The 12,199-nt window shown below is 46.3% G+C and overlaps 1 protein-coding gene across 1 annotated transcript; it reads left to right on the top strand.

The window, feature by feature from the left end:
- Positions 1–521: 521 nt before the first annotated feature.
- LOC6902099 (uncharacterized) lies at positions 522–1,849 on the top strand. The gene is made up of 2 exons (XM_002133594.3): positions 522–639; positions 695–1,849. Exons 1-2 carry the CDS (start codon positions 633–635, stop codon positions 1,462–1,464), a joined length of 777 nt encoding a protein of 258 aa, XP_002133630.2. The 5' UTR covers positions 522–632; the 3' UTR covers positions 1,465–1,849.
- The last annotated feature ends 10,350 nt before the right edge of the window (positions 1,850–12,199 follow it).

Genomic DNA, 12,199 nt, shown 5'->3' with positions numbered 1-12,199 from the left:
GGAGACTATAAGAGCTAGAACAAATCAATTCTGGATCCAGACTCCTGTAATATTACACTGTTACCAGAGCATTTCGAAATTTCACACCGCTCCCTTCCGCACACATAATGGACGAAAATCACAATTTTGAAAAGAATGACCAAAACATATCTACGACATCGTAGGCACGCGCTTCAAAGCCCAAAGACTTATAAAACATAATGTATAAATGTCATATATCATATGCTCACATATATATGTACAATATACATATACACTCACCGACGACACTCACGTTCGCGAGCGAACAACGAAAAAATTCTCAAAAATCAACTGCAGTGTCCTCAGTATATGATAGAAATTTGGGTTGTGGAGAGTCCTTTTCAAAGGACGAAAAATCGAATAAAAAAGCATTCTTTCTGTAATTGTACAATCCTTCAGGAAGAAGCTAGGGCAGGTCCCATCTCAAAGAGGAACATCTTCCGCTCACTCTAAGTAATGGAAAACACAAGTTTTCTGCAGTAAATGACAGTAGTTTTCTCTTCCAGAAACCTAAGGAGCCTGCATTTTGAATCAAATTTCAAATCACAAATTAATCAGTAATAAAAACAAAAACACTTTCTAAACTTTTCAACGAATGAATACCAAGAAAAATGCCTGGTAGGGAACGCCTTTCTCTGCTTAAGAACACCTCTATTGTGTTTTTTGCTTGCAGGAACCCATGGACATCCCACGAATCCTAAGATCCTACTAAAATGGATTAACATCATGCTGCGCAGCGACTACCGGTCGATGTCGGAGCTAAATAATGGTGCGGCCTGGTGCAGACTCTTTTATTGCATTTATCCCGACTCCTTCAATGTAGAGGCTGTGGTGGATGTGGGTCCCCCTGCCGTGTTGCAGCGGAACTATGATATTTTGATGCGGACTCTCAATCGCTTGGGCATTCCGCGCCAGTTTTGTGTGCAGAAGCTGATGAAAGGCAACACCACGGATACCATCGAGCTGGTTCACTTCTTTATGGATCTTTATGTGCATAAGAAACTAGCACAGAACCGGCAGAGGCCACAGCCCCAGCTGCAGAGAGGACCGCTTAAGGAGTTTCTTGGCTGGCTGAAAAGATTAATTGTGGGAACGTCCATGGAAGACGATCCGGAAGCATACCTGCTGCTGTTCGAGGAAATGAATGATCCGAAGCCCCAGCGGAGGTCCCAGCCCACACAAACCCTTTCCCCTGAGATGAACCACCGCCTGAGCGGTGGACAGAAAAAGGAGCCAGCACAGCAGCCGCAGCAGCAGCAGCAGCAGCAGCCTGAGGATCTTCAGGGCCACTCCGATCAGCGTCGCAAGGACCACGATGAGATCCGTCCACTGATCGACGCCTGCCATCAGATGTTGCAGTTCCAGAACGATATGGAGGAGCGCTGGCTGGAGTACCGACGCGCCCGTTTGGCCCGGCAGAAGACGAACCAAAGGTTGCACTGAAACTTCTGCCCTCTGGCCGCCTTTCAGCTTTTCTGCCACTTAATACACTTCCATTTAATGGACGGCGCAGATCTTAATAGGGTTTTCGCGGCAACGAGCATCTTCTATCTTCTGTTTTCTGTCTTCTGTCTTCTGTCTGTTACGGGCCACACTTTTCCTCCCCCCTGTAGCATGCCTCAAACTTTGTTTGCTTGTAATTACTTTGACCTTGCGGGGGCACTCTCTGGGAAGTCCTGTGCCCGCACTGTGGGATTGGCAGGGAGCTTATGGTCTTAGATATTCCCGTTCGATTCGATTGTTTCCATTCGTTCATCTGTTAATTTTATAATCAAAATTTGTTAGATATAAAAAGAAATAAACAATTTTTTCCATTTTTCATCCACAACATTCTGAAGAGCTGCATTATATTAAGCGAGAAGGAGAGAGGAAAACATGTTTCAAACTCATTGATCCTATAAATACATACATTAATAGGTGGATTGAAGTTAAAAAGTTCCCCGTCGTGGATCACTCTATAGATCCCTCTGTAAGAATCAAGGAAAACCACACAGCAGAAAGTGGCCTTATCCTCGATATAAACGGTCCATTTGATTCAGATTCAGATTCAGCATTCGCTTTACAGCGTCACCGAAGTAGAAGATGTGTTCGGAAATGAATGGTACGGAGGGCTTATGGTCTCTGTTCCGAAAAGCTCCGAGCTCCGACTTCCAGGCAATACAATTTTTGGCTTACTGGAATGGCCGTAAACATTGCAATACTTATGTGTCCTTTGGGCCCAAAGAACTATTGTACTATGTACAGTTCTATGGAGTGATGGAGTGTACTCAAATCAAAGTATTCCTGATTATAGATACCATACCACACTATGAATAGAGGTTGACTGAAACCACACGAACCTTCTACTCTGATCAAATCCCTCTTCTTTAAAGGAGTTTCTGTTAACACGATTAGTTGTTATAGAAATTTGTCCCATAGTAGCCCTCTGGTAATTTAGTTTTTCCTTTTCCTGCTCTCTGTTTTCCTTTGATTTTGGTTCCTTTTTTCTGTTGTCCTTTCTGTCTGAATTGCCATTACAATTTCATTCCAGTTCGGTGTTCAGGCCACCTCTGCTGACCCCTCGACTGGGCTGCCGTCGCGCCTCTATCGTGCTCTCATTTTACAGGTATTTAATTTGAGTGTCCCATGCCCCCTGACCCCATGGTACCGCGATGTCTTCATAAATTTTAATTATGTGCATTTTTAAAGACGCCGACACGGCGACCCTGCAGTGCATCATCGTCCATGACTGGACCCTGGGATCCATGGACCCTGAACGAGGCGCTGAACCATTAAATGGGAAAGGGAGGAAGCCCTATTGAAGGGTTGTTTTCTCTATTTCCGTTTCGGCTGCCGGCCTGCCTTTCCTTTGGTGTGGCTGTTGTGTGCTGCGGGGGGGAGACAAAAGTCCACTGGAGTCGCCCCCATTCAGGTGGTGTTCGATGTGCCGCTTCGATGTCATCTAATTAGCGCTTGAGTTGCTCTGGGCCTCAGAGCGACCCTTTCAATTACAACGCCCGCGGCACTTTCCTACCTCTGCCACCTTGCAACAGAGACAGAGGCGACACTCGATGTGCGACAATCAACATTTTAAGCGATGCTGCCCCTCCCCAAGTCTAAGCATTTGTGTCGGGTGTTTCTGTTTGGATTGTGAAATGCGGTGTGGCCTGCCACTGGCTACTGCCTCACAGCGGGGCAGCACACAATGGACAATCCCAACATTGATTTAGTGCTGCCACAGACAGTGGCACGGCACGGCACGGCACGGCATGGCATGGCATGGCAGAGCAGTTGCAGAGCTGGACAAATGCACATCGATATGGCTATTTTAGTTCATGGACGGGCCCAGGGCCCAACTAATGGATGTCTCTCCACCGCCTTCAGGCCAAAGAGATTAACGAGAGTGAGTGACGAAGAGCTCCAGGTGGTAAACGACCTTATAAATAAGCCCCACAAACGGGTGGAAGAAGGGGCAGCGGTTCACAGGTTCAGAGGCTGCCTCCACTGATGTGTTGCTATATTTTTAGTTGGCATCTAATCCACTCTTCTGCGCACTCTATTGAGCCATAATCGAGGCCTGATCTTTCTTTTAATGAAATAGCACGCAAAAAGGCAGCCCAACTATTCTACAAGCCGTGGGGTGCTGCTGCATTACCCTACTCTAACGGTAAGACCATTCACTTGACCGATTCTGTAAAGAAGTGCTGCTGCACTACTCCCAAGCGGTTCATTCATCATTCAGTGTTAGTAACTGGATATCTAGAGCTCTAACTATCTTTAGTTTTCCACCCAGGAACAGGGCGGGAGGAAACTTCTCCAGACTTGTTTGGACTCTCTCTGTGTCCCAGTTTTGGTCCCGGTTTTCTGGTTCTCGGACTGGTTCTGGTTCGTGCTCTTGGCGCTTCGACGGCGACCTTAAGCCATATAAGTGCAAACAGCTTGTTGTCTGGGAATCCATAATGCATGGCTCCACCACCCACTCCTGGGTCCTGGGTCCTGGCTCCTGGCTCCCGGCTCCTGCCTCCTACCTTCTACCTCCTACCTCCTGCCTCCTACCTCCTACCTCCTGGCCCCTCCCTGGTTGCAATAATTCAACTTTTGTCCAACATCGAGAAGTGCCCAAGTGCCCTTCCCCTTCCCTGCCCTTCCCTTTTGCTTCCTTCCTTCCTTTCTATAAAAGTTGCAGCCAAACAACAACAAAATTGGTCCAAAAGGTGTAACTTTTTTCTGTCTCTTCTGCTCTCTCTCGTCTGTCTCCTCTCCCGTTTATTCCATAGCTGGGGTCACGCCCACTACTGGCAACGGGGACGCCCCAATAATATTTTTGTTGAACGGCCACATTCCACCTCCCCAACGGCAGCACAGACTCCATTGCTGCGTCTCTTCTTTTGTAGGATGGAGGATGTCTGAACCAAGGTTGTTGTTGTTTGTTGTTGGCCAGACAATCGGCAACCCCCAGCACCCCCAGCACACCCTGCCCCTGTTTGTGGCACACCCCCACCCAATGACCAAGCTTCCCATAGAATCTCCGTTTGTATCAGTGCCAAAGGATTTATGTGTTTATATTGAGAATTTTGAAGTTGGTTTGGCAGTCCGCGGGCTTTTCCAGGGCAGCTTTTCCAGGGGGGTAGGGGGGGCTGTGGAGTTGCTAGAGGGTTGTGCGGTTGCACAACTGACGGGATGGTCGCATAAATTGCAGCACGAAATGTAGGAAAGGGAGAGGTTACATGTAAGCCAAAAAAATAGTCATAACAGAAATAAACGAAGCTTGGAATACCCTTAGAGATCGTTTGAAAGAAAAGTACTGCCATCCTCAATCGTTTCTATACTCAGTTATAAGATTATATAATCAGATCTGGGCCATCAATCCAATGTATTGCATAGAAACAGATGCGTTATAGGGATGCAAGTACCCGTCGCTGAAAGGGTGTGAAAAAACAGACATTTGTTGGAGCTTTAGACGTGAAAAGAGGGGAGATCCCCAGAGGAAGTTTCAAGGCAAAGTTTTTTTTGCTAGATATCGAAGAGGGATGCCTCGATTGAGAGCAACTTTGATTGAGAGCTTGAGGGCTCTCGGGGATGTTGTTGTCATTCAACAAAATAGGGGGAGAGGGGAAACATTGGTTTTGATTTAATTTTTGGGAAACTAAACGATAGAAAAGGATCTTCAGAAGAGTAATCGCCCCCTGTCGAGCCATTTGTAATCGTAAGTAAACCTTGGTATTGGATCAAATCTAATCAGAAGCCAATAAAAGTCGCCTAAGAGTAATCTTGTATGTCATTAAAGAAAGTAAAGATGAAGATATTTGTTTGTCAATAATGATGCCTTATATCTATCTACTCGAGATATTCCCTTGAACATGATCCCAAAAGTTCTTAACTTTGAACGAATCTTCAGTATAGCAGATATATCTTCTTTGGGTTCCATTTTCGGAGCTGCAAATGGAGAGACATAGCTCTTCTTGGTTCGTCAGATCTCTTTCCTTTGGATCCCGCAATCTATCTCCACTGAAATCCACCCCTCCCTCCCCAGTATAGCCTCCTTCCACTTTGACTTCTGTGGAGTAAAAAATGTATAAAATATAAATTGTAAATGAATTCTATTTCCCCCTCCGTTTGGCGGCTGTAAATGAAAAACTTTTGATTGCTTTTAGCAGCAAACACGAGAGGAAAAAAATACGAGGAAAATATGATCATGTGGCATGCAGAAAGGAGCAAAGGAGCGAAGGCAAATGAAGGCAAAACTCAGGCAGAAAAATTGTTAAAAAATTGCGAGGAAAAAACACATTTTTAGCATATTTCCCTGCATACTCCCTGCAACCCCCTCCTACAACCCTTAACATATGGCGCATAAATCTCCAACCTGAGAGGAGGAAGAGATGTGGCAATGAGAGGTTGTGGCAGGGCAGAACAGGTGGCAAGGTGGCAAGGTGCTAATGGCAATGTGTGTAGTGCAATGCCTGTGTTCGTACGAAGGAGCCATCCACGGGAGAAGGTTTATTTTTTCAATTTTCAATGTAATTCCTGTCAGGCACCCACACTCTCAATTCTGCTCCCCAAATCCCGTACCTTCTTCGACGTTCCCTTTTCCTCAAGCCCCCCTTTTGCCCCTCTTCAAGCGCTCTCTTATCCCCCTTTTATCACCCTTTTACCGCCCGTTCTATCCCATGTCTTGGCTGCTTCTTTATTGGCGCGATATTGAAAATTATGCGAACGCGCTTCATGTTTGGCTAAAGCGATTTATGCTACAGCTTTTGGAGGGGGTCACAGCTACATATAAGAAGGGAGAAGTGGTGTGTGGCAGAGGCAATATATTGGGGAACAGTGTGGCAATCCCTCTGAAATGGTTAATGGTGCAACAAGCAGGGGCAAATTGAGGAAGCTGCCACCGCCGACAGATGACAAATGGGCGAGGACAGACAGTGCGCGAAGAAAACTGTAGGACAAAGTGTCTTTTTGGCTGTAGATGCTAAACCTCAAATTAATCCCCATCTTAAACCTTTTTTTTTTTGAGAAAATCGCTTGTCTTTGCCCGGGGAACATTCCACATGTGCATCGACAAAAACCTTTCGATAGATAAATCGATTATTCGGTGCTTTCGGCCAGCACCGTACGAGCAATCATGGAGGAAATTCCCAAAGAAATCAAGAGGATTTGATTGGATTTGGGAGTGGGGGATCGCATCACAACGAAACCTCTTCCGAAACTATTTTCGAACAACAGCCCAATCAGGTCCGATATTTGGATGATGCGCCCAGATGCGGATGAGGTGTCGACAATTAGTCCAAGCGCGCTGATGGGGCAGCCGGAGATAAGCCCCCAAAAAGATGATTATGCGAAGAGGCCTAATGATGATGACGCCAACGACAAAGATGATGTAGATGATGATGATGATCTGTTGCAATTGTTTTGTGTGTGTCGGGGTCACCTATTTGTAAGAGCCATGCACTTTTTGGGTTAAAACGCCACTCGATTCAATTCGGGCTGAGATCTTGCCTGATGACTGACTGCCTGCCTGTGCTGCTTGTCACTCGTTAGGCATTCATTTGTCGAGGGCTCTCGGACCCCAAAACTTAATGACAGACAGCCAGACAGCGTTAGACCTTGGTGGAAGTGGCAGAGGGAGATGGAGGTGGCGATGGAGAGAGCGCGAGCGAGAGAGGGTGTGAGGAAGAAGCTTAGGCTGGGGCTGGGGCTGAGGCTGAAGCTGAGAAGGTGGCGCAACCGATGACGGCGACGACGCCGACGACGCTTTGGCCCTATTGGGTCGCCGCGCCACTTGAGGCATTCGCTTTGGCTTAATTACAACACCGTTTCTGTTTCTGTCACTCTCTGTGACTCTCTTTGACTCTAACTCTGCGTCTGTGTTGCAGCTGCAACATTTAATGGAGGGGGCTGCAGCAGCAGCAGCTGCAAGCTGCAATCGGCAGCAAAAGCGATTGCCCAATGAGACACTCAAACTATTCGGAGAATCACAGGACTTAGCTATTCTTTCTCGAAGTGGCAGCAATCCCAGGGACCGATGGGAGCTGCCGCATGACTTGAGAGCAAAACCTGGGAATACATTTATAAGAAAAAACCAAAGCAGGAAGCGATTCGTGCACTCAGATGATGTCCGTCACCCGCTATTAGGCAATCGATGATCGAAACTAACTAAGACAGATGGCCTACCCTCTCATCCTCCCATCCACATGCCAGGTGGCACTCCAGGTCGCACTCCCCCTACCACTGCCCATCCTGCATTATCCTGCCACACTGCCTGCCATCAGATAGATCATTGCTAAGCCATAAATCACAATTCGTGCAGCGGCCTATGAGAGCAGAGGGGCGCCTCTTGGCATTGCCTTTGCGAAACTTTCCTTGGCACTGTATCATTTTTTTCTGTAGATTTTTGTACTGGAACTTTCGTGGCAGGGCAGTGGGAGGGGGCACAAAAAAGTTTCTTTGGCAAAGTTTATGTGCCACTTGCAAAGATTTACTGGCTAAACTTTTGCATTTTGCATACAGGACTAGGACTCTTGGACTTGGAGATGAGTCGGGTACACCCGGCCATCCCCCCTCGCTCCCATAGATATGCGAGCAATTCCGGTATTCTATATGAGGGCTCCTCCACAGAGTTTGTCGTATTTGTTTTTCCTGTATTTTCTTTCCTCATGCTCTCGCCTCGTTCCTCATTTGGGGCGACAGCAAATCCAAGTTTTTGGAGACGTCTCTCCGGCTGTCACAGAAGGTGCAAAGCAAAAGCAAAGCAAAGTTGAAGCTGCCGACAACTTCGGGAGACAATTCGAATCAAGCTGCAAGCTGGCGCACAGGACGCAGGACCAGCTACTGAATAATGCATGCGCCCAATGTGCAGATGGGAGAGGGGCGAGCTCTACCGATTTGGACAGTTGATTAGGCAGATGGGCTAACTTTGGTCCACTGTGGGGTAGAGCCTGAATGCTGTATACCCTCGCTGTCATCAAAGCGAGTGTCAAAGAGAATTGAGGATCTGTAAGCCGAGGAGAATCAAGTAACAATTGGCTTGATCTGCTGCCGCCTGACCACCACCCACAAGCTCTCCCTTGTGCTCTCTTTAAGGCAGATCCGCTTTTGGTTCGATGACAGAATCCTCGTCTCCTAGAGCCTTGCTGTAAGCCGCTGGTAATGCCCATGCAAAGACACTGGATGGAGAAGGAGATGGGTACCGGAGGCGACATAAATAAAACTAGAAGACTGCAAAACAACGAATGCAAAAAAACATTTCACCAACACATTTTTTGTGTGAACCCCAACAAAAGCGGAGGGTGGGGAGAGGAGAGGAGCGAAGCGAAGCGACAAACAGCAAACAAACAACGAACTGAACTGGAAACTGAACTCAACTGAAAATGGAAAATGGAAAACTTTTGCCTGCGACGACTCTTTTTGGCATCAGGCAGCAGCATCCAAACATCCAGCATCCAACAGCAGAAGGAAAAGTTCATTTACGTAAATGTTTTTCTTCTGCTGTGGATGCTGTTTTTCTTTTCGGCGAGAAATTAATCAGCAAATGGATTTTCAATTTCCCATTAACACTCCACGACAAAAGTGAGCCCTCTCTCTCTCTCTCTATCTCTATCTCTCTGATGCTTCGCCTGCTCCCATGTGGCATGCAACTCCCTTTGTCGCCTTCTAAGCTTTTGTCTCCAGATGCCGTCTATGGTAAGGGGAAGGGGAAGGGGAGGGCATATGTAATCATCGCTAGGGTTTCGCCAGGGCAAAAGGGCGCCACAGAGAGATCTTCTTGTCACTGGCCAAAACGAATATCTATAATTAAACAACACCATTTTCGGATGGGTGAAAAGGGATGGGGCGATGGGGCAAACGGCGGGGAATGGATGATAAAATCAGGAAACAGGTTGCATCATCCATCGTCTGCGCTGGGATCCTCATCACCATCATCATCATCATCATCATCATCATCGTCGTCCCCAGCAAACACAGTTGCCGCATCAGCATCCCACTTACTTGCCACTTGCCACTCGCTACTGGTTGCTAGCTGCTGCTACTGTGTGCATTTTGGAGTGCAGTGGCGTAAGCCAAAACGAAACCCATTAGATGCCTGCCGAAAGGGGGGCTTTAAGGAAGGTTTCATGGAACCAAATGTATAAGTACGATATTTCCACTCGCTACTTGTTTAATTTGAAACTACAACAGACGAGGTATTGTTTTGTCCCTCCGTTCTTTCTCGTTGTCGGTGTTTCTCATTGCTACGCACACGTTGCTAGTACAAGATACTCGCTAATCATTACCGCTCTAGCTCAATTCTATACTAACAATCCATTACTTACAATCGAGTATTCTTTGTCAACTTTCTCTTTCACTTCAACTTTCCTCTCGCTACTTTCGCACTGGCTCTTCGTTACTTCTTTTCCCCGATTCTAGTCTTGTAATCGTCTCTTCTTAGCTTCTTTCTTTTTTCTTTTCTTGCAATCGCTGCTACTCGATACTTCACTACGGGCTACTCGCTACTTTATGGTATTTATTTTGCGTTACTATTAACTAACAATTTCCCATAACTTACAATCGAATATTCTTTGTCAATTTTCTTTTTCACTTCAACTTACTTCTCGTTACTTTTGCACTCGCTCTTCGTTACTTCTTTTCCCCGATTCTACTCTTGTAATCGTCTCTTCGTAACTTCTTTTTTTCTCTTCTTGCAATCGCAGCTACTCGATACTTCTCTACGGGCTACTCGCCACTTGTATGGTTTTTATTTTGCGTTACTATTAACTTTCACTCGATACTGCTGTTTTAAGTTTGTTTTAATCCTGCCTTTCGTTGTTTTTCCACAGTTACACTATACTCTGTTTTTTTACTAATCGCTATTCAGTAACTAGTTACTTTTCACTCGATTCCACTATTTTCCATTTCTTTGTATCGTTTTGCTGTTGTTTTTTTCGCATTTCATAGGTACTCGATACTTGTGCATCTCGCTACTCGCTACCGACTCGCGCTTTCCTTTCCTGCAACGCCTCTGGGCCATGCTGTTGAGTAACAGATGCTGCACATCATGATGTAGTGGTCGTTGCAGTGCAACCACTCTGCCTCTGTGGCTGGCTCTGCTGTTAAAGGTGACGATGATGACATCCAACTTGTTGCTGCCGACTGCTACTCCGGCAACCGACTGCCGGCCTGCCCATTAAGTTGTATAACATGGGGCGGCCCCGCGCCAGTCGAAGGATGGCCACAAGAGGCAGACGCTCAGAGGAAGGGCGGAGAGAGAGAGAGACAGTGTCAGATCGTGCAGATCAGGCATAGATTTAATGGGAATAGCTGGTACACTGGTTCACCCAGAGCCACCGTTTCGTTCCACCTCGATGTCAGCTTTCGCTAAACCAAAGAAGTCTCTCTCAATCCATCAATCAGAGAGCTCTGAAGTGTGTCAAACCTTTTACTAATCGCCTTGCGGTCACTCAATCAATTAAGCCAGAACAAGAAGAACAAAGAGAACAAACAGAAAGAAAAATAGCGATAGAGATAGAGAAAAGGAGAAACCATTAAGAACCAGAACACAGAAGTTGTGAGCTGAGGTGACGGAGAGAATACGAGTACTCGTACTTGCTTAGAGAAAAGACCGACCCAGATAGCCAAAATAGTTCCGAAAACAGTGCCATAGTCATGTGTGTTCCGACGAGTACTCGTATGAACATGCATATGTATATCTGGAGAGACATATCTGTCAGATACGTGACACTGTCTCTCCCACTCTGTAATTCCCTCCTAAAGCTCCAGCCACAGAGGGGCCCTGGCTGGACACGTATTTCGGTTTTTATCGCCGTCGTTGTCGTTTCGGGGGCCTTCATAAAGTGTCGCGATATTCATAAAGATAAAGCCCTCGGCTCTGTCTCTCTCCGTCTCCCTCCTTGTGTGGGTCTGTGCCACGCCTACAATTCGTGTGACTTTTATCGCCCCTGTCCCCCAGGCACCCCCACCCTATTTGCGGGGGCCTTCCCAGGCAATTAAAATGCCCATTAGGCTCTATTAAAATACCATTGACTGACTCTGACTCTCTCTGTGGATTGCCTCTGGGGTTCCGTACTGGCTGGCTCTGGTTTTGGCCTCTTTAAGTGGCATGCCACCAACCATGGCAATCCATGCCACTACACGGAGTCTGCTGGCCTTTGAGGCAAATTTAATGCAATTACATGCCAAACGCCCCCTTAAACAAACGACGGGGCAACAACGAGAGCAAACAACTCAATTAGAAGAGTTTGCTGCAGCAGGAACACACCTCTCAAAAGGGGCACTAGTAGAGAATTTATAGAAGGGTAGGAGATACAAGAGTGAGGGAGAATACATCAAAGTGTTCAACATCCTCTGGACCAAAGTGCATTCCTTTTCCAAGAACTAAACCGATTCAAGGGGAGAAATACCTGAAAACAATGATTGAGAGGACTCTAAAATATGAGGAACTCCAAGAAGTATGTACTTCCTTGGGGGAATAAAAGATTTCCAGGGATTTAATCTGTTAACAAATTAAAGGTATGCGTTCTTCAGAGGTATCAAATGATCTGCAGTAACAGTATCAAATTTCCAAGCTAACAAGCAAGCAAGCAAGTCGTGTACAACATACAGAGGAACAAAATCGTGAAAAACTCAAGTGATACACTATTATTTATTAAATAGAGTGTTTTGTTCACATCATAAACTGTGTACGCATTGAAAGACAACAATTGAC

The sequence above is a fragment of the Drosophila pseudoobscura genome, chromosome X, assembly GCF_009870125.1.
Source record: "Drosophila pseudoobscura strain MV-25-SWS-2005 chromosome X, UCI_Dpse_MV25, whole genome shotgun sequence".
NCBI lineage: Eukaryota > Metazoa > Arthropoda > Insecta > Diptera > Drosophilidae > Drosophila > Drosophila pseudoobscura.
This window is presented reverse-complemented; position numbering and strand designations above follow the sequence as displayed.